General features: G+C 33.4%; 3 protein-coding genes across 7 annotated transcripts; 2 read left to right on the top strand and 1 right to left on the bottom strand.

Moving 5' to 3' along the window:
* Positions 1-707: 707 nt before the first annotated feature.
* LOC112741428 (pentatricopeptide repeat-containing protein At1g73710) lies at positions 708-6,601 on the top strand. 5 transcript variants are annotated; one of them, XM_072215465.1, is made up of 8 exons: positions 887-1,180; positions 1,470-1,627; positions 1,945-4,611; positions 4,715-4,858; positions 4,954-5,028; positions 5,508-5,594; positions 5,678-5,753; positions 5,941-6,601. In XM_072215465.1, the coding sequence occupies exon 3, from the start codon at positions 2,096-2,098 to the stop codon at positions 4,529-4,531; it is 2,436 nt and encodes an 811-aa protein (XP_072071566.1). In that variant the 5' UTR covers positions 887-1,180; positions 1,470-1,627; positions 1,945-2,095; the 3' UTR covers positions 4,532-4,611; positions 4,715-4,858; positions 4,954-5,028; positions 5,508-5,594; positions 5,678-5,753; positions 5,941-6,601. The 5 variants fall into 5 exon arrangements, with proteins under 5 accessions (XP_025646207.1, XP_025646210.1, XP_072071566.1 ...); XM_072215464.1 differs by having other exon boundaries at positions 914-1,180; positions 1,460-1,627; XM_025790422.3 differs by having other exon boundaries at positions 708-1,180; positions 1,460-4,611.
* Positions 6,602-7,752: 1,151 nt separating this feature from the next.
* On the top strand, positions 7,753-9,598 carry LOC112741427 (xylulose 5-phosphate/phosphate translocator, chloroplastic). Its single transcript, XM_029292000.2, has one exon. It carries the CDS (start codon positions 8,160-8,162, stop codon positions 9,456-9,458), a length of 1,299 nt encoding a protein of 432 aa, XP_029147833.1. The 5' UTR covers positions 7,753-8,159; the 3' UTR covers positions 9,459-9,598.
* A 1,602-nt stretch (positions 9,599-11,200) lies between these two features.
* Positions 11,201-14,852, bottom strand: LOC112741426 (polygalacturonase). Its single transcript, XM_025790420.3, has 4 exons — positions 14,040-14,852; positions 12,987-13,276; positions 11,961-12,189; positions 11,201-11,838 (listed from the first exon to the last, which is right to left on the bottom strand). The coding sequence occupies exons 1-4, from the start codon at positions 14,493-14,495 to the stop codon at positions 11,620-11,622; spliced, it is 1,194 nt and encodes a 397-aa protein (XP_025646205.1). The 5' UTR covers positions 14,496-14,852; the 3' UTR covers positions 11,201-11,619.
* Positions 14,853-21,216: the final 6,364 nt, after the last annotated feature.

Below are 21,216 nucleotides of genomic sequence, written 5' to 3'. Positions count from 1 at the left end.
ATTCAGAATAGAGAATAGAATGAATTGCGTACCTGTGACCTAGTAGGTCACTAGTATATATTGAGTCACTCTGAAGTGCTTATTCGTATCTTTGTTGCTAGTTTTACGAAGTCTTTTGTTAATGCTCCGATTTTTGGGGTTCTGATGGTTTGGTTGGAGAGATTTTCGTAGGATTATCTCTTTTAGCGGTTATTCGATTCCGAGCTTTGCTGGTTAGGCCAATTTTAGTGGTAACGGATCATGACTCATAATAAGTATAATGTCCATGTAGCTAAGTAAAAGGAATCAACTACTACAGAGGAATCAACCACCATAGACATTGAAAGTGAAAGAGTGTGAACTACTGAGCTATATTATTTGGGAAAAAGAAAAGAAAAGCAAAAGATGGAAGCCTTTTCTCCTCTTTTTTTTTACTACTCCAAATTCCCCATCAGTGATTAATTCACATTATCACAACACAATTTTTTCAAATTTGCCTATAAATAAAAAATTATTTTAATTATTATCCTTCACAAAAATGTGTCTGAAAAACTTTTAAAAATAAAATAGCATTCTATTTTTATCAAAAAAAACAAATTTTAATTTATTTTAAATTCAAATTTATAATTTGGATCAACTAATTGTATTAATGAAATGAATTATTATATACCTGGTGAGAAATTTATTGTAACTTCTTACTTCTATAATGAATAACAAAGTCATGAAACACAAATGATTGGTAAGGAAGGAAGAAAAAGCAAAAAACACAAAAAACTAGGTATGGCAATTTTTCTCGTGGGGGGCGGGGAAAGGAACCCGGGCCCGTTTATTGGCGGAGCGGGATAGAGATTCCTGTGGAACCCGTTTAATACCGTTATAAAAAATGTCTAAAATACCCTTGACATATATATGTCTGAATTCTGATTCCCCCTCTGTCCCTCTCAGTCCATCTCTTCTCTCCAGTCCACTTCTCCTTTCACCGCCATCCACCACTCTCCTCCCCCCTCATCGCGGCCCTCCCCCTTCTCACTGCTTTCCCCTCTCACTCTCAAGGTCACCGCAGACGAGGAGAACGTCACGTCGCGCGCCTCACCTAGACTAGGAGAAAGTCTTCGCGTAGAGAGCGTCGCCGTCGTCGTCGTTCAAGAGAGCGTCGCCGTCTTCGTCGTTCTTCATCGCCGTCGTCAGCATCTTCCTTCTGGTAACTCCCTCTCTGTGATTTCTGTGATTTTAATTATTATAACATTGTTGCGATTTCTGTGATTTATGTAATTTGCTCAGCTGTGATTATGTATGATTTGCTGTGATTTCTGTGATTTTAAATTTGGGATTTCTGGGATTTTAATTATTATAGCATTGCTGTGACTTCTGTGCTTTTTGTAATTTGCTGTGATTATGTATGATTTCTGTGATTTGCTGTGATTTCTGCGAAGTATAAAGTTCAATACATCAAATTATCTAACCGTTCTCTACTATAAAGTTCACCGCAGGCGAATTTCCCCACTGAAAAATCTTGCTTCTGTCGCCGTTTTCCCACCTTAGACCCTCACCAAGGCGCCAACTACCTCCTCCTTCTCCTTCTTCCTCTTTCTGGGGTTCGTTATTACTTCAAAGAAAGCATAACATGTCATGTTCAGACATATTTTTTGTAAGTCCTCCTTCTTCATCTTCTTCAAACTTTGTTGCCAACGTTATCACAAAACCTCACCACTGGGGCCATTTGCCAACCCCCATCACAAAATCGCACTTTCCTCGCATTCATTGTCATTCAAAGACTCTATCTTTACCCACAAACTCCTCTTCTTCTTCTTCCTCCCTAAAGGGTCGGAAGAGCAAGAAGAAGAAGGGGTATGGCGGTAATTTACCTTCAATTTTGAAATCTTTAGAGTATTCTGTTGATGTTGAAGCGACCCTTGATTCTTTCTCTGAGAATCTTAGTCCTAAAGAGATAACTGTTATACTTAGGGAACAGGGTAGGTGGGAGCGTGTTGTTAAGGTTTTTGAGTGGTTTAAGTCACAGAGAGGGTATGTTCCCAATGTGATTCACTATAATGTTGTGCTTAGAGTTCTTGGTAAGGCTCAGAGATGGGACCAATTGAGGCTTCTCTGGATCGAAATGGCGAAGAACGGGGTTTCGCCTACTAATAACACTTATAGCATGCTTGTTGATGTGTATGGGAAAGCAGGTCTTGTTAGAGAAGCACTTCTGTGGATTAAGCATATGAGGTTGAGGGGTTTTTTTCCTGATGAGGTTACAATGAGTACGATTGTTAAGGTGTTGAAGGATGTGGGAGAGTTCGATAGGGCAGATAGGTTTTACAAGGATTGGTGTGATGGTAGGGTTGAGTTAGATGATCTTGATTTGGATTCTCTATCAGTTACTGCTACGAATGGTTCTAGATCGATGCCTATTAGTTTCAAGCATTTCCTTTCGACCGAGCTGTTTAAGACGGGTGGGAGAAACATTTTGAATTCATCAAACAAGGAGATTGGTCCCCAGAAACCCCGGTTGACTTCAACTTTCAATACCATGATAGATTTGTATGGCAAGGCCGGACGGCTAAAGGATGCTGCCGAAGTCTTTGCTGATATGTTAAAATCCGGAGTGGCAATGGATACAATCACTTTTAATACTATGATCTTTATCTGTGGAAGTCATGGTAATTTGTTGGAAGCTGAATCTCTGCTTAATAAAATGGAAGAAAAGGGTATATCCCCTGATACGAAAACTTACAATATCCTTCTGTCCTTGTATGCTAATTCGGGGAATACTGATGCTGCTCTTTGTTGTTATAGAAGGATTAGAGATGTTGGGCTCTTTCCGGATGATGTAACTCACAGAGCTCTTCTTGGTGCGTTATGCTCAAAGAATATGGTTCAAGCTGTGGAAACTCTGATTGATGAAATGGAGAAATCTTCTGTTTCTGTCAATGAGCACTCTCTTCCTGGTATCATCGAGATGTATGTTAATGAAGGAGCCCTTGACAAAGCAAATGATATGCTTCAGAAATTTCTAATGAACAGTGTACCATCATCAAGTATATGTGCTGCAATTATGGATGCTTTTGCTGAAAAGGGACATTGGCTTGAAGCCGAGAATGTGTTTTATAGGGAAAGAGGTGTGCCAGGGCAGAGAAGGGATGTCATAGAATACAATGTCTTGATCAAAGCGTATGGCAAAGGAAAACTTTACAACAAAGCTGTTTCTCTCTTCAGGGGAATGAAGAATCATGGGACTTGGCCTGATGGTTGCACTTATAATTCTCTCATTCAGATGTTATCCGGTGCTGATTTAGTCGATCAGGCAAGAGATCTCATGGTTGAAATGCAAGGGATGGCATTTAAGCCGCATTGTCAGACTTTTTCTGCTGTTATTGCATCCTATGCTCGTCTCAGTCAGCTTTCTGATGCTGTCAGTGTGTACCAGGAAATGCTACGAGCGGGAGTAAAACCAAATGAGGTTGTGTATGGATCTTTAATAAACGGATTTGCAGAATACGGTAGTCTTGAGGATGCACTTAGGTATTTCAACATTATGGAAGAATCCGGATTATCTGCCAATTTAGTTGTCTTGACATCCTTGCTAAAGTCTTATTGTAAGGTTGGGAACTTGGAAGGAGTAAAAGCGATTTATGAACGGATGCAGAGCTTGGAAGGTGGTCTTGATTTAGTTGCGTGCAATAGTATGATCAGTCTCTTTGCAGATCTCGGATTGGTATCCGAAGCCAAGATGGCTTTCGAGAATTTGAGAGAAAAGGGCTGGGCAGACGGGATTTCATACGTGACAATGATGTATCTTTATAAAGATGTGGGAAGGATCGACGAGGCCATTGAGATTGCGGAGGAGATGAGGCTTTTAGGTTTACTGAGGGATTGTGTTTCATATAATAAGGTACTGGTTTGTTATGCCACTCATGGACAGCTTTATGAGTGTGGTGAACTAATACATGAGATGATATCTAAGAAGCTTTTGCCAAATGATGGAACTTTTAAAGTGTTGTTCACTGTATTAAAGAAGGGAGGGTTTCCAATTGAAGCAGTTGTGCAGTTGGAGTCATCTCTGAAGGAGGGGAAGCCTTATGCGCGACAAGCTGCGATCACTGCTTTGTATTCTTTAGTTGGTATGCACAATTTGGCGCTTAAATCCGTTCAGACATTCATAGAATCCGAGGTTGATCTTGACTCATATGCATATAATGTGGCAATCTATGCATATGGTTCGGCTGGAGAAATCAACAAGGCCTTGAACACATACATGAAAATGCAGGATAAGCATTTGGAGCCGGACATTGTGACTCAGATTAATATGGTAGGTTGTTATGGAAAAGCCGGCATGGTTGAAGGCGTGAAACGGATATTTACCCAACTAAGAGGCGGAGAGATCGAGCCATGCAAGTCTTTGTTCAAGGCTATTATAGATGGTTACAAAGTTTGCAATAGAAAGGACCTAGCTGAGTTAGTTAGCCAAGAGATGAAAATCACATTCAACTTGGAAGAAAATAATGAAGTTGAGAGCAAAATTGAAAGTGAAAATGGAAGTGATTGTGATTGATTTTGATGAAAGCTTCTTTGAGGTCTGTTAAATCCACAGGTGGTTGTATATTAGGGGAGACAAATTTATGTATGAACAATGTAAGTAATCATATATAAATTTCTTTCTGCTTATTTTGTATAGCGAAATATATTGATTGACAACAATTATTATTCAGTATCTTTTCTATTTATGTTTTTGCAGGATGTTGGCAAAATTTGTGAACAGTTACCTGCTTTGCAGGATCTCAACTTATCTAACAATTTAATGTCACCATATAAATCAGAACTTCCACCACTGGAAAGCATCCGTATTCTAGTTTTAAATGATACTGGTGTAGATTGGCAGGTTCCTTTCTATATCTTTCCCCAGCTTATATTTGCTGCTTAAATTCCCATCATGTTTGTTAGGAGCCACTAAATGTTTCATGTTTAACTGGGCAGGTTGAATGGCTTAGACAATCATTGACAGCTATTGAAGAGCTACATCTTATCGTAAACAATATAAGCAGAATACTGGTACATTTTGTTTTTGGTTCATTATTCTTGTTAAATATCTTAACGGCTGTACGCTTAGATATCCTTTCATGAGTACCCATTTGTAAACTATGGAGAGCAGTTGAATAAACATTAGAAATTGAACCATTTTGATCACACTGCAAGATTTCTCTAAAAACTATGTACTGAGTATTTTTTGAGCAAGTCTTTCATGTCTGATTGAGTTATTGTGTCTCTTGCTTCTTGTAAACACATTTTTTTTTGGTGTATATTCCTCTCGAACTGCTTTCTTTACATAACATGGATGTAGTCAGATTATGAATTCATAATTTACCATAACCCCAAGACTGACCCTTGAGGCTGAAATTTATTTATAAACAAAAAATTTACCATCACATGGATGTAGTCTGATTGAGTTATTGTGCATTTGATCCTTTTTTGAAATAAATAAATAAATTGAAAAATCCTAAACTTGTGATATTTTATTAACTTGGATATAGGGATATGCAGCTATCACTTTGAAGTGTGTTGGAGCATCCATGGGTGAGAAGCAACTGTTGACGAAGAAGCTGCCAGCAACAACTACGGTTAAAAATCTATTCTTTTATTAATGTAATGTTCACCCTGTTTAGACCTAACACAGTTTTTCTAATTAATTTGTTTTTCTCAGGTTGGTAAGCTGAAATTTCTGAGAGAGCTTTTTTAAGCTTAAGTCATTGAAGCTATAGTTATTTCTTCAAGAAGAGGTTTGTTTTCATTAAAAAAAAAATAGCACGTGTGTTCAAATCACGATTGCCTGATTCAGTTACCGGCGACTTAATCTTGAAAAATCATTTCATTTTCCCTTGATCGTCGCAAAGCTTTTCAAACTGATATGCTGGAAAACTAGAATATAGTTTGTATTAATGTAGTGCCATGTCTTTGAATTTGCAGGGCTCTCCATTACCTGTGCTGCTGGACAACGACACATCATCTCTTATGGATCTTGGAATTGGCAATGAATCAATTAATTTTAAAAGTTGATAGAAAGTTCAGAAATTGAAGAAAGTTGGTAGAAAGATCAGAAATTGAAGAGATTCTCTTGTGCTGAAATTTCTACCCCGTTCTGATTAGCTGCAATTAATTTTAAAAGTTGGCTTGCAAATGAATGTATTTTGAAGTGGTAGACCGATTGAGTGTGGTTACAAGCCAACATTAGATGTGTCATGTGTGTTTGAGGCCCTGCTAAATTGGATGTTCTTTACCCTTTCATGCCACAAATCTTTTCGGATTCCATTGCAAACAGATTTGGATCTTGCACGCCAAAAAAGAATAATGGCATTATTTGGAAAATGAGCTCAAATCTATTACAAATATGTTGTTTATGGAACATTTATTTTTGCAATGCAGATTCGGATTAGTCCCTCAAAAAGTATTGTTGTTTCTGTTTAGTCCTTGGATTAGTTGGCATGGAATATAGGATAAATAGAAGGGTTAGATGGAAAATTTGTGATATTTTAAGGGATAGAAGAAAGAGTTTAGTTTTCATATACTAGCAGTGTAAAATACTTTCTATGATTATTCAATTAGATTTGTATATTTAGACTTTAGATAACCTTTTAAGTATTACTTTTGAATTTTTTTTTGTTGATGTGACAATATATGACTGGTTGTTTATGTAAATCTTTTATTCTGACCGTATATAAAAATTAAATTAAAAAATTATTAAATTTCCAAATATTTAACAAAAAGAAATTATATTGTTCTATCTAAAATATTTTATTTATACAAAATGTTATTTGCACATTAAAAATTAACTATTAAAACAGTCACTATGTATTTATATATTTCTTCGTCAAATACCGGACTTTGCCTTTTTGTAGGAATTCCTTGAACTCATATCCAAGGCAGCTTTATATATATATATCATTTAATTTATTTTTAATATATATTTTATATTTTAATATATATTTTATATTAATAACTAATTTAATAATTGATATATTTGTAAATAGTAAACACTCAGCATAGTTGTTTATTCATATTTACGTATTTAATTCCTTTTAAATTGAATAATCATGAATTTTATATTAAATTGTAATTGAGAAAGTATAAGGAAATAACACTTTTTTAGAACAATGTAAACAATAAATTAAAAAAAAGTTAATTTTAATTTTAAAAATCAAATTTTTAATTAATTAGATATAATTTTTTTAGATAATAAATAAATCTAAAATGTGATTCATTATTCACGTTATTCGCATTTGTCATTATTTACCTAGTGGAATAGTAAATAATTATTTTCATATTTGCAATAGGAAAAGTCTAGGGGGCCAGCAACTTTATCAAATTCTGGCCAGCATATAACCATCAAAGAAGAGTGAGCCATTGGATGACACTAATCTCACACCATTAAAAGCTTCATTGATGGCTATTTGATGGCTATGAATCCCAAAAGTTGCTGCCCCCTAGCATTCCTCTTTGCAATATTCAAAAATGAAGTTTTTCACTTTATTAATTTAAAATTGGATTATTAAGTGTATCTGAATTTTAAATGTAATTATTTCAATTGCATATCTTGTAGTTTTTGGCTTAATTATTTGCCTACTTTAGTAAGATTAACAAAAATAAATTGATAAATTAATAGAAAATCAATTAATGTTAAATGTGTCTGGGGAAAACAAATAATGTTGAACTTATTTGTACAAAGTACAAACAAATGAACAATTATTTAATTCAGATTAATTTTCAAATAACAACTTCTAAAAAGTAAAAACCATTAAACTTGTGGATTTATGGACCAAATTACATAATTTTTCAAATTGAAAAAATAAAATAAAATAAAATAAAAGAGTTGTAGACTTGTAGGGACAAAATTGTACCTCTAACTCTCCAAGTCTCCAAACTGTACTAGGTTTTAGGTACATGCTACACAGACCACAGTTCGGTGTATGCTCTCAGAAGTCAGCAGGAGCAGGACTTCAATCCTTGTACCTGCTGGAATCTCAACTTTCCAACTCCAATTTTAAACTTCCAAAGCTTCTACCTTTTTGTTTCTTCACCTTTCCAGAATCAGTTTTTTTTTTTTTTTTTTTCTCTCCATTCTCTTATTCTTTTCAGTCACTTCTTCTTCTACCTTGTGAAAAAGGGAAGAAGGAACAACCACACAAAAAATGTTGTCTTTGAATGTAGTTTCACCCTCATCATCCAGTGTCACTTTCACCAAACACAATCACAAGTCTTCCATAAATGCATCCACCATTTTCAGGTCAAATCTCCTCAGCAAGGTTCACAGCCACAAGAACCTACCCTGCCTCAGAACCACCACCACTTCCCAGCTCCATGAACAAGGTCACCAAAGTTCCAAGCTTTCTTTCATGCCCACATCTCAGATCCAAGATTCAATTACAAAGTTAGGAACTTTCAACAGGTTCCTCACACACCCTTTTGAGTCCAAAGCAAAACCCATTAACCAAGCTGTGAAAGCAGCTTCTTCTGGTGCCAATCCTGAAGGAGGAGAAGAAAGTGTAGCCCCCAAATCAAAGACCCTAAAGCTTGCACTTGTTTTTGGTCTATGGTACTTCCAAAACATCATCTTCAACATTTACAACAAGAAGGCCTTGAACATTTTCCCATTTCCATGGCTTCTAGCTTCATTCCAGCTATTTGTTGGTTCAATTTGGATGCTAACTCTATGGGCCTTAAAGCTCCAGCCATGTCCAAAAATCTCAAAGCCTTTCATCTTTGCACTTCTTGGACCTGCTTTGTTCCACACAATAGGCCACATCTCAGCTTGTGTCTCATTCTCTAAGGTTGCTGTTTCATTCACTCATGTAATCAAATCAGCAGAACCTGTTTTCTCTGTCATATTCTGTTCTGTTCTTGGTGATAGGTTCCCTATTCAGGTTTGGCTCTCAATTCTACCTATTGTTCTTGGTTGTTCTCTAGCTGCAGTAACTGAAGTGTCTTTCAACTTGCAAGGATTGTGGGGTGCCTTAATTAGCAATGTTGGATTTGTGTTGAGGAATATATATTCTAAGAGAAGTTTGCAGAATTTCAAGGAGGTTGATGGATTGAACTTGTATGGTTGGATTACTATAGTTTCATTGTTTTATTTGTTTCCTGTGGCTGTTTTCATTGAAGGGTCTCAATGGATTCCGGGGTATTATAAGGCAATTGAAGCTATTGGAAAACCATCCACATTTTATATTTGGGTTTTGCTTTCTGGTGTGTTCTACCATCTCTATAACCAATCATCTTACCAAGCCTTGGATGAGATTAGTCCTTTAACTTTTTCGGTTGGGAACACAATGAAGAGAGTGGTGGTGATCGTGTCGTCGGTTTTGGTGTTCAGGAATCCGGTTAGACCACTTAATGGCCTAGGATCCGCCATTGCCATTCTTGGAACTTTCCTGTATTCGCAGGCAACTGCAAAGAAACCAAAGAAAATTGAAGGTGAAAAGAGTAGTTAGAGTAAGAAAAAGAAGTGGGGAAAAAGAGTGAAATGTTGTTAGAGGGGAGAAATCTGGTTGGATTATTTGAATATCTTCAGTTAGACCATTTGATTTTTGACATTAATTAAGATCTTCAATTTCTGCTTTCTTTTGAGCTACTGCTATGGTTTTGAAGCACTTTTTTCTTGATTTTAATTTGTTTTCATGAGTATAGTTTCTTCTTGCTTGGTTCACATAAAATAGGTTAGGAAGATATAAGAATTGACCATCATATATTCGTTAGTCTCAATGTTACTTGTATGCTGAGTTTCAAGTTAATTTGATTCACTGCTATCTGCAATAACTGCATAAGTGCATATCATAATTGTTCACTAGAAGAGCTTGTTGATTTTCAAATTGCAATGCTTTTGCTGCTTTATGTTGCCATGGCATTCAAGTAATTTACCACTCTGTTGATTATATTGTTGATCATCAGAAGTGAACTAAGGTTCTTTGTTAATTTCAAAATTCTCAAACTAGAGATTCCTTCAGCTAAACAGGTCCAATTGGATTTGTTGTTTTCATAATAATATTGCTCTAGAATTTTAAACTTGCTTTTACATTTTGATTAGTCTCTTCATTAACAAAATCATATACTAACCTCTATTGAAATTTTATGTGATATTATGCTCAATAGTGAAAATCTTATGCCATTGTAATTTGTAAAATGTAATAGTGAACACCCAATAAACAAGGGGGTATTTTCTATAATATGAATTAAAATAATGCTAAATTAACTATCTTTTCTTCCTTTTGTAGTATGCTGATGCTAATAGGAAGTAGAAAAGTATCATTGGCTATGACCTTATTCAAAGTTATTGTTATTGGTTCAAATATACATCATGCTTGCAAAATATCTATAAACAGTTAAACACAATGTATTCATGTCATTTTCAATCCCTTATATCTTCCAACTAATTAAGTATATAAATTTGTGGTTTCAGACACACTAATTTAGAGTTCAAATTCTAATAGATAGATAGATAGATAGATAGATAGATAGATAGATAGATACTAGTTGGCTAAAATTCTTAAAATAATGAGTAATCTCTTGAGAATATTATTTGAGGTTGTGAATTTCAAGTATTTGTAATTACTAATTACACATTTGCCATGTCTCATACTCTAAGTATAATTTTCATGTAGCTAAGTAAAAGGAATCAACCACCACATGCGTTGAAAGTGAAAGAGCGTGAGCTATATTATTTGGGAAAAAGAAAAGAAAAAAATGGAGACCTTTTCTCCTCTCTTTTTTTACCACTCCAAATTCCCCCATTAGTGATTAATTCACTGTATCTCAACACAATTCTTTCAAATTTGCCTACAAATAAAAAAATTGTTTTAATTATTATCCCTCACAAAGAGTGTGTTTGAAAAACTTTCAAAATTAAAAAAGAATTCTATTTCTATTAAAAGTACATTTTAATTTATTTCAAATTCAAATCTATAATTTGAAACAACTAATAAAATGAATTATTATTTTTTACTTTTTTTGTCATTCTCTCCCTATAACCCTCCAATAATGGCATATAAATTCAGTAGATATACATTATATACCTAGTTAGAAATTCATTGTAACTTCTGTAATCAATAACAAAGTAGTGAAACACAAATGATTGGTAAGGAAAAGAAGAAAAAGAAAAAACCACATACACAAAACACAAAAACCTAGTGGTAATCACCACATAAATTACAAATATCATACTCTCAAACAAGTTACCTTTTCTCACCCACCAACAAAACTCCAGTATATATAAACTCATCAAAAGACTATAAAGTTGTTCAACCAAACACACACGTACACAAAATGAAGTTACAAGAAAAATGTTGACCAAAAATACAAAAACAAAAAATCATTAACTATGCATTTGGTTTGTATTTTATTTTTGTTGTTATCTTTAATATTTTTTATTTTTAAAATTTTGTGAAAAGAGAAAAAACATATGAAAACAGAAAATATGATTGTATTATTTTCATTGTTTTCTCTTTTTTTTTTTCACAAAATCTTAAAAATAGAAAACACTAAAAATATAAACAATAAATAAAAACACAAACCAAACTCATCGTAACAACTCACGATAAAATATGAATCGACGCAATATATCTCATGATAAATCATATGTACACGGAACTAATTACCCTATAAACAACTCTCGGGTTGAACTGTACCAAATGCAGTTCCACCGGCATTTCTACAAGATGCTTGAGGAACTTGGTTCTTGTAGGTTAGGTTCACATCCTCCAACCTTAACCGTCTGCATGGATGCTTCAAACTACAATCAAATTTCACAGCAACCTGTGTTGCAGATGTTCCATGTATGTCCTTATACGAAATGTCGCTGATTCTGATTCCAGAGGCCTACAGTAAGAATTACATATAAGTGCCCGCAAGAGTTACAATTTGCAACAAAAACACCTAAGAAGGCAATAAGACAAAAGTACCCCTAGAAATGAATAAGGAGATAGAATGAAAGTGATTACCATTTGAGGGCAGCCAGTGTAATAAGGGCAGTAATGTTGGTCAATGACAATGGGATTTTGAACATCAGACATAAATGCATGCTCAAAATGTACATCATTCACAAACCCATTGCTGGGTCTCCCCCAAGATTTTATCCTAAAACCATTCATAGTCTTTGAGAATGTTGCCGTTCTAACCGTCACATTGATCACACCATCTTCGTTCATGCCCCATCCTAAGCTTCCTATGCTGCACCACACAAAAACATTCATAATAATAATTCATCAAATAAAGTTTAGAGTAAACAACAAAAAATTTAATTTTAATGCATTGTCTAAAGTAGTTTTACCCTGGATCAAATAACTATTTTTTATATTGGCAACATGATCATCCAAAAAAATAGTGATTATACGACGGTATTTATACTGTTAGTGCATCAAAATTAAACTCAATACTAAATAGGTCCTGATTTTTTATCTCAAAGATAAATAAGTTTTTAACGAATTAAAATTACAAAAACATCCTTTATTTTCTAAAACGCACATCTAAGTCTCCCTTTGAAGATAGCAGAAAGACTTAAATATATCGTATTTTAAAAAATAAAAAATATTTTTAATTAATTAAAAACGTATATATATTTAAATTAAAAAATTAGAATTTTTTTTCTGTAGTTTGATTTTTTATACCACCCTAATAGCTGTACTATTATTAAAGACCATGACACTTCCATTTTTAATAATGTCATTTTTTTTATATATTAATAATAATTTTAGTTTCTAGTTTTTATGTAAAACAGTTTAAGATTATCTCATAATGTCACTTATATTAGAGAATAATCTTTAAAAAATACAAAAGCAAAGAATGACAATACTATATTTAGAAATAATAATATTTGTCCCTTACAAATTATACTAAATTATTACTTACTTTGATAATTTTGAATTTTTTATCATCTGATACTATAAAATTACTTTAATGTTAACCAACAGAAATCATTCGCTGAATTCAAACAAAATAAAACAAATGCATTAAATTGAGAAATAAACCTAATTCCATGGCCAGGTCCACATGCAATATCCTCAACCCACAAATTTTTGGTGCCGGGGCCGACGGAGACACAGTCGTCGCCGGTCCGGATTCTTGGGTTGAGAATGGTGACGTCAGAGGAGAACTGAACGTGGATGCCGTCGGTGTTGGGGCTGTTTCCGGGGGCCATGATCTTCACTCCATGCACTTGGACGTTGTTGCATCCACTGATGATCATGTGAAACAGTTGACTGTTAATTGAGGTCAACCCCGTAACAACAACGTTGTTGGAATTTGTGATTCCAAGTGTCTGCTTCCACAAATAATCATTCACTTAATTTTAAATCAGGATAATAATTATTTTATTATACATAATTTTCTTTAATAAATTTATTAAAAAGAATGAGTAACCCTATCAAAATACGAGTGATATCATTATTCTTTATTAAATTTGTAAATATTCAATATTTTTTCCGTATTCGCTAAGAAATTATTAGGAAGATAGTATATAAATTGAATAAACATGAGTTTAATTTTTGTATTATTTATTTTGTCATGTGGTGGGAATGGTGGCGATAAAGAATGAAAGGTGCATGGGAGTGATGAGTTTTGAAGCCGTAAATCTGGCGAACAGGATCCACACAAAAATACTACTCTATATAACATAGGAATGCTATATGGCAAAATTTTTCATTCTTAAATAATTAATATGCATAAGACATTAATTAATCAAAGTTTATTTTTAATTTATGAAAGAAAGTCAATAAAAAAATAGTCATTAGTTATATGTTAGCTAAAAATCCGTTAATTAGTCTCCTAGCATGATAATATACAATGATACACTATTTTGTGGACCAACAACATCGTATCAAAAGTTCAAAACCTTATTGAGTGTCTACCTCGGACACTTGCCAATTTTGCTTCAACAGAGAGAGTGAACGGTTACAAAACAGTTTCATCATCTCTCTTTTCACCTGGATTTAGCTGAAAAGACAGTAATGCCCCCCATTCCCGTAACCCACTTACTACTCCATTTTCATTCAAATTTCAATAATAATGTTGGTGGAACTTACTATGGCTCCAATTGGGCAAGGTTGGCCCGAACTCTTGCAAGCCCACAAGGAACCGCCACGGGCATCAAGAACGCCACCGTGAATCCTAACGCCGCTGACCTGGTCAAAAGTCAACCAATGCAGTGCTTCTCCGATGGCCCTGTAGTCAGAGGGACCCACCAACGTCGCCCCTCCCATGCTTATGGAGATTACCTTGTTGTTGCATGGCCCTCCGAACCTCGTGGCAGTTCCAAGCAGGAACTGCCCTGGAGGTACTTGGATGCGTGCGGGTCGCCAGGACCCGCACGCATTGCTCCAGGCACCTAGGAAGGCCAGTGTGGAGTCCTTGAGGCCGGTCGGGTCGGCTCCAAAGTTGACCACATTGTAGGTTGTTGATTTGGCTAAGATTTGTGTGAAGATTAAGGAACAAAACAATGCATGGCGGAGAAGAAGAGTATGAGGGAGTTGTTTTGCCATTTCGGAAAACGTGATGAATAATAGTAGAATTAATGAATTGAAAAGGATGTAGTAGTAGTAGTGTGTGCTTTGAGAGATAATGAGAACAAACTTTAATTAAAAGAAGAGAATGTGTTTATGTGTGTGTGTGTGAATGTGAATTAATGGTAAGCAGAAAATTGAGAGATATAGTAGGAGTGGTGATGGAGGGTGGAGTCGTGGGGCATGGAACGGTTTCTGACGCTATTTAAAGCTAAGAATTTTGTACTTACTTGTACAATACAAGCTATATCATCATATCCCTGTTTTTTTTTTCTCTCTTTCAAATTTCTTCTACACAAAAAAGTTGTTTATTCATCAATCATATAAGCTGCGTTTGTTTTTTAGAAGAGGACACTACAAGATATTGAGAACAAGACAGGATAAGATATTAATGGGCAGAGATATAAAATTTTGTGTTCTTATATTCTGTTTAGTGATAAACTAGAACAAATTATGAAAATTCAATTCATTCTCATTTTTTTTCATTAAAAAAATTTGAGATGAAAAATATAATAATAAAAAATATAATTATGAAAAATTAACAAGAATAATAAAAAAAATAAAAAATAAATTGTGTCCATTGTTATTGTTTCTATCCTTTCTATCATAATGGACACAAAATACACTAATTTAGTATCTCTGGACACATTGTCTCAATATCTCAATGTCCTGTCTCTGTAAACAAATACATACGATAAACTTCATATAAAAATATCTAAAATTATCTTTATTAAAAATATAACTATTTATGATATTTTCATCTATTAATTTAAATTTTTTGAACGAATAATTTTAGAATATAGTAATTATTAGTCATAACTATTTATATTGCTTCACTTGTTAACTTAAATTTTTTGGATTAGTGGTTTGATAATTTTTGTATAATGACTGAAAAATATTTAATTTGGCTAAATCATACTAAAAAAATTATATTATGTATATATTAAAATTAACTATTAAAATTAGTTATTAGTATAAAATATATATTAATATATGTATTAGAAATAAATTAAATTATTAGTAACTAAAATTAGTATATAAATTATATTTTTGGAAGAAAGAAAAAAACGGTTAAGTGGCAAAGAAAAAGGCGCGGCGAAGAGCGGAGTTATGAGCATGTTGGTGTGTTTACGGAAGTGAGCTTTGCGTGCTCCATTTCACAATAAACGTCACTTAATTGCTTTTTTCTTGCTCGTCAAAATTGGTTAACTTTGATTTAATTAGTCACATGCGCCCTACACATTCATTACATAGATATATATAGTTAGGACCTATATATGGATCCATAAGTAATCGTATTAGTATAAATAAGTATATATACACTTATCATATGGTCACACAGTATATAATTAAAGTTAATATTACTAAGGGTATAAATGTAATGAACAATCTAGGGTCAATTATGTAATGTAGTACACTAACATCTTCAGATAAATGCATGCATGGATTTGATCAACTACATATTTGTAGCACATAATTAGGTCAAGCAAAGCAATTAATTAAAGGCCCAAATAATTAAGAGAAAATTATTGGGGGTGGTACAAAATTAGAGGGATTCACTAAAATTAATTGAAAAGAAAACGATGGAGCAAATAAAGTTATTGAATTTTGGCTTTATATATATGTTAGTATTGATGAGGAGAAAAATTAAATTACAAATTGGTCGGAGAGAAGACAAAATGGAAAGAATGAGATGGAACCTACAATATCATGCTAGAGAGATCAGATTCTTTATTTGCTTGTAACACGACTACTGTGGGACATGGCACCGTACACAAATATCGCATGCAAATTAAATATTACTAAATAAAATATATGCAAATATAAAAATATTATATATATAAAAAATTCACTCAATTTATATTTGTATATAAATATATGTATTATTTTATTTTTAATATATATTTTATATTTTAATATATATAAATAATTCTTTAAATAAAAAATTTGATTTCATCATTAAATTCATTCTTTTGGAATATCATTTGCTATATACTGGTTGAAAAAAATTACTTTGGGAAGTAAAATATTCTTTTGATTGTTAAATTTTTTGTTTAAAATTAAACTTTTTGTTTAAAATTAAAAAAATACTTTGGGAAGTAAAATATTCTTTTGATTTTTTTCTTCATTAATTTACTGTACTAATAAAAAGCTACTTCATAACCATGCAAGACCATTGATAATATGAATCACACTAGAGGTGAATTTTTGTCTGATTGAAATCACAAGAATAAAACCTTGTTTTAGGCCTTCTCATAATTATTCAATTCTTCAATATCTGTGAAAGCACAATTGAGATGAACTGTTTTAGAAATTGCTCTATTTGTTGATGAACAAATGGTACATATGATATCTAGAAGAATTTACAAATCAAATTTTGTATACATCCAAATTCAGTGACGAATCCAAAAAATTTTATGAGTGGGGACAAAATATACATAACATGATAATTATTTTTATAATTATATTTATTATTATAAAATATAATTAATTTTCAAATTATCTCACAAATAAATTAAAACAATAAAATAATTATTTAAACAATAATCTGTTAATAATTCAACAACACAAAATTAAAATTAAAATTAAATTCTCTAATCAAATATAATTTTAAAATCAATTCATGAAACAAAATAAAAAACCGCTCGTAAAAGTAGTAGTGAAACCATATATACACAAAACACTACTGTTGCTTTGGCTATAATTTTTCTTTGATTTTGTGGTAAAATTAATCACATGAATAAAAAAAAAAAAGAAACATGTAATAAGGCATGAGTTTAATTTTTTTTACATATATGAACCAATTCTCACTTCATTAAAAAGATCTTAAATAAAATCATATAGAAAGATGAATCAGAATTGATAGTGAAGTTAATAGTTGAGAACGGTTAAATAATTTGACTGTTTTGACCAAATTTTTATCTAGCGACTCTCAATTATTAACTTTACATAAAGTTAATTGCACATGAATTTCCATCTTAATATATTTAAACGGCATGGAGACAACAATCACGCATTCACGCAGTCAATGAAGCAAAACAATGTTCAGGAGAAGAAACAGATGGCAACATTAGATATCTAAATTACTTGAATAATTATTAAACAACACTTTGAAAAATTGAAATGATTCAAATTGATTAGGTTAGTATTATTAGATTTTTATTATTATTTATTTAATTATTTTTATTAAATAATTAATATAATATTTTATAATATAATAAAATAATTTAATCTTTTTTCTTTTTATTTGTATATAGATGTTGTGAACCAAGAAAATAAATATGGATGAGGTCAAATTTATTTACTTTGTGGGGGGAAAAAATATTTTTACTATATACTACATATAAAATTTTTAAAACTCAGTGGGGGCACTTGCCCCACACTAACCAATATAAATCTGTCCCTGTCCAAATCCAATTACATCAAAAAAGGTATCCATCTTCAGAGAAAGGTCATAACTGTAAATTCCAGTTAAATTAGTAGATAATTAGTCAAAAAATTAATTTTTAATAAGGAAGATTAGAAATGTGAATATTATATTAAATTAGGATAGAACTCATCGAAACGAGAATTTTGACACTAATTTCGAAAAAAACGGTCCAAAATTGGACCGAACGAGCCAAACCGATTGAACCGGACCTGATGCCCAACCGACCCAGCATTTAATAACCCAAGCCTCTCTTCTTCCCCATTTAGCAGAGGCAGTGTGAAACACATTTAGGGGAAGAGAGAAACGAAGAACGTTTCCAACCCTTACGGTAAATTCAATTTACCGTAACTCCTCCGTCCGAGCTCCGATCACCGCACCGTTTGTGGCCAAGCGTCCACTGCGTCGAGTTCTACGTTTCTACCGGAACAATTTTATAGGTAACTTGTTCTTTTATTCTCAGCCTCTTCTTCCCCAATTTTTGGGAAATTAAGTGGAGGTATTGAATTTCTTTGCTCTTTGATGTTTTAAGATCCAATTAGCTTGAGAAAAATGTTCACTCTTGCTTATGTGAAGCTTGGGTAAGGTGAGGATATAATAATTCTATTTTAATTTCATTGGATTTGAGCTTTGAGTATTAAATTGGATATATATGTGTTATAAATGTGTATTAGGTTGTGAATAGATAATTGGAGCTTGAAATTGTGAATAGTGGAACTTGGAGAAAGCGGATTAGTTGAGGTTTTGAGGGCTGTGTTTTTTTAGAAAAATTGTCTTGGAATAATACTTGAGAATCGGCTAATGTTTGGTTTAGGTTTCTTGCATTTAATATATAATGTTCTGTGAACACTTAGGCTAGATGACCATAGGATAAGTTGGAATGCAGGTGTATGCTTAATGTTTAGTAATTTGTCGATGAATATATTTGGTTGAAGTTTATTGGATAATTAGTTATTAATTTTGGATGGTGAATGTTGTTATGTTAATTTGGAGAGAATTATGGTTGAATGTTATTGTTGATGAACATGGTTGGTTTGGTGCTTGTTGATTAACTAATGATTTGGTGAATTATTGATTTGAGGTATAATTATTGTGGAGGTTGTTGTGATAATGAGGTATTTTGTGTTCAAAGCCTAGGATTTGTGAACTATGATTCTTAGTTGAATTTTGGTTATTGGATTTGAATATTGTATGAGTTTAATTGTTGATCTGAGGTAGATTTATTGTGGTGATTGTTATGATGATGAGGAAGGGTATGTTGAATTGAAAAGAATGCAGGTTTGGACCCGAAAAGGGTGGCAAAGTCCGAGTTTTAGAGGAGATGCTGCCAAAATTTTATAAAAATTAGAGATTTTGTTTATATGATTATTTGAAAAGATTTAGATTCAAAGGTTATAGGGTTTGATTTTGAGTTATTAAAAAAATGAGTATGTTTTAAGTTTGATTCATTTAGAAAAGAATGAATTATGTTTTGAATTGGAACTATTGATGGACGGAGTGGGAAGTGTGATAATGAAAGATAAGGATTGAATATGATTGATGTATAATGATGAATGAGATGAGATTGAGAATGATGTGGATGTTGATGAATTATAATTGAATTATTTATATGGCTTGAATAATTTAATGATCTGAGATACGAGGTTCCCTGGATTAAGTGCCGTGGCTTGCCACCACGTGTACCAGGTTGAAAACTCGATACTCTGTTGACCCTACGACGTAAGTGTGACCGGGCACTATATAAATTCCCGGGAATGTTACCCCCATTGAGTAATATTGATTATTTGAGATAAAGCTATGCATAGACTCTTGGGGATGCACGTCGGGGGATAGTCTAAGGACAATTCAGACTTGTCGGGTTGGCTAGATAACCGATAGATGAGCCTCATCAGCCATAGGACAGGCATGCATCATATGCATAATACTTGAATTACTTGCTTGTGCTATAATTGTGTGTGTCTATATGTATTTGCCATGTTAAATGTGTATTTGTTACCTGCAGTAATTGTAACCTTCTTGTGCTTGTCTTTATCTGTCTATTTGTCTGTGAAAATACATGATGGAGTTGAAGGTATGGAGGAATGGCAGTATGGGACTTAGATTTAAGGTTAAGTTAGGTTTAAATATTCTTAGAAAACCACCTCTTATGGCTCCTGTTTAATACTTTAAGCTCTATAATCTGAGTGTCGGCGTTCTAGGATTGCCTCTGGCATTCCCAGGACCTTATATATTATGTGTGTGGCACATTTACCATACTGAGAACCTCCAGTTCTCATTCCATACTATGTTGTTGTTTTTCAGATGCAGGTCGAGAGGCACCTCGTTAGGCGTCTGGACTCTTGAAGCGGAGTGGTTACTGGGTAGTTTTGTTGTACAATGATAGATATATATGTACTTAGCTTTCTCTCTGCATAACTTGTTCTTTTTTATCCTCTTAGAGGTTTATGGAGAGGCAGGATTGTGTATATGTACTTTTGGGTTTTGGATATGTATGTATATATGTGTAAATATTCTCCGGGCAGTATTGATTTCGCAGGCTGAGTTAGGAGCTTGTTATTTTGTATCTTTGGCACTCTATTCCTACTTCTGTTATCATATGTTTAATAGTTATGGTTTCCTTAGCACGCAAGTTAACTTGTTCCTTAAGCGTTGCGCTTTTATTTCGCGATTTTTGTTTTCTCTATTCTTCAAGGCTCCTAGCATATTATAATTCTTCTGCTATTATATGTACTTATTTTATTTTAGAGGTCGTAATACCACACCACCTCTGTTTTACGACTTAAGAGTAAAGCTCTATGTGGTAGGTGTTACATTATGGTATCAGAGCAGTTCGTTCCTATAGAGCCTGAAAGACGGACTGATTGTGCTTCTGTACATTCTCTGTGTATGTGTTTATGTGCTATTAGGATATTTGACTGATATATATGGCATAAACATTTGTGAGCATGCATTTGGAACTTAAGGCATTAGACCTGTGATATTAAGACTGATCAACTTAATATCACTTGTTTAGTGTGTATAAGGACCAGATGTCGACTCGCGGACGCGGTCGCGAGCGAGGTAGAAGTAGGATAGGCACCGTTACTCCTAGCCCGGTAGGGAATGATCCAGTAGACTTTATGGCTACTTTGGAAAATATGGCTGCAGCTATGCAGTCAACAGCCGAGGCACTGGGTAATAAGATAAACCAGGGTATTCATGGGAACAACAATGATGAGGACAATCCTATGACACTTGCTACATTTCTGAAAGTTCACCCTCCGACTTTTAGGG

The sequence above is a fragment of the Arachis hypogaea genome, chromosome 14 (assembly GCF_003086295.3).
Source record: "Arachis hypogaea cultivar Tifrunner chromosome 14, arahy.Tifrunner.gnm2.J5K5, whole genome shotgun sequence".
Taxonomy (NCBI): domain Eukaryota; kingdom Viridiplantae; phylum Streptophyta; class Magnoliopsida; order Fabales; family Fabaceae; genus Arachis; species Arachis hypogaea.
This window is presented reverse-complemented; position numbering and strand designations above follow the sequence as displayed.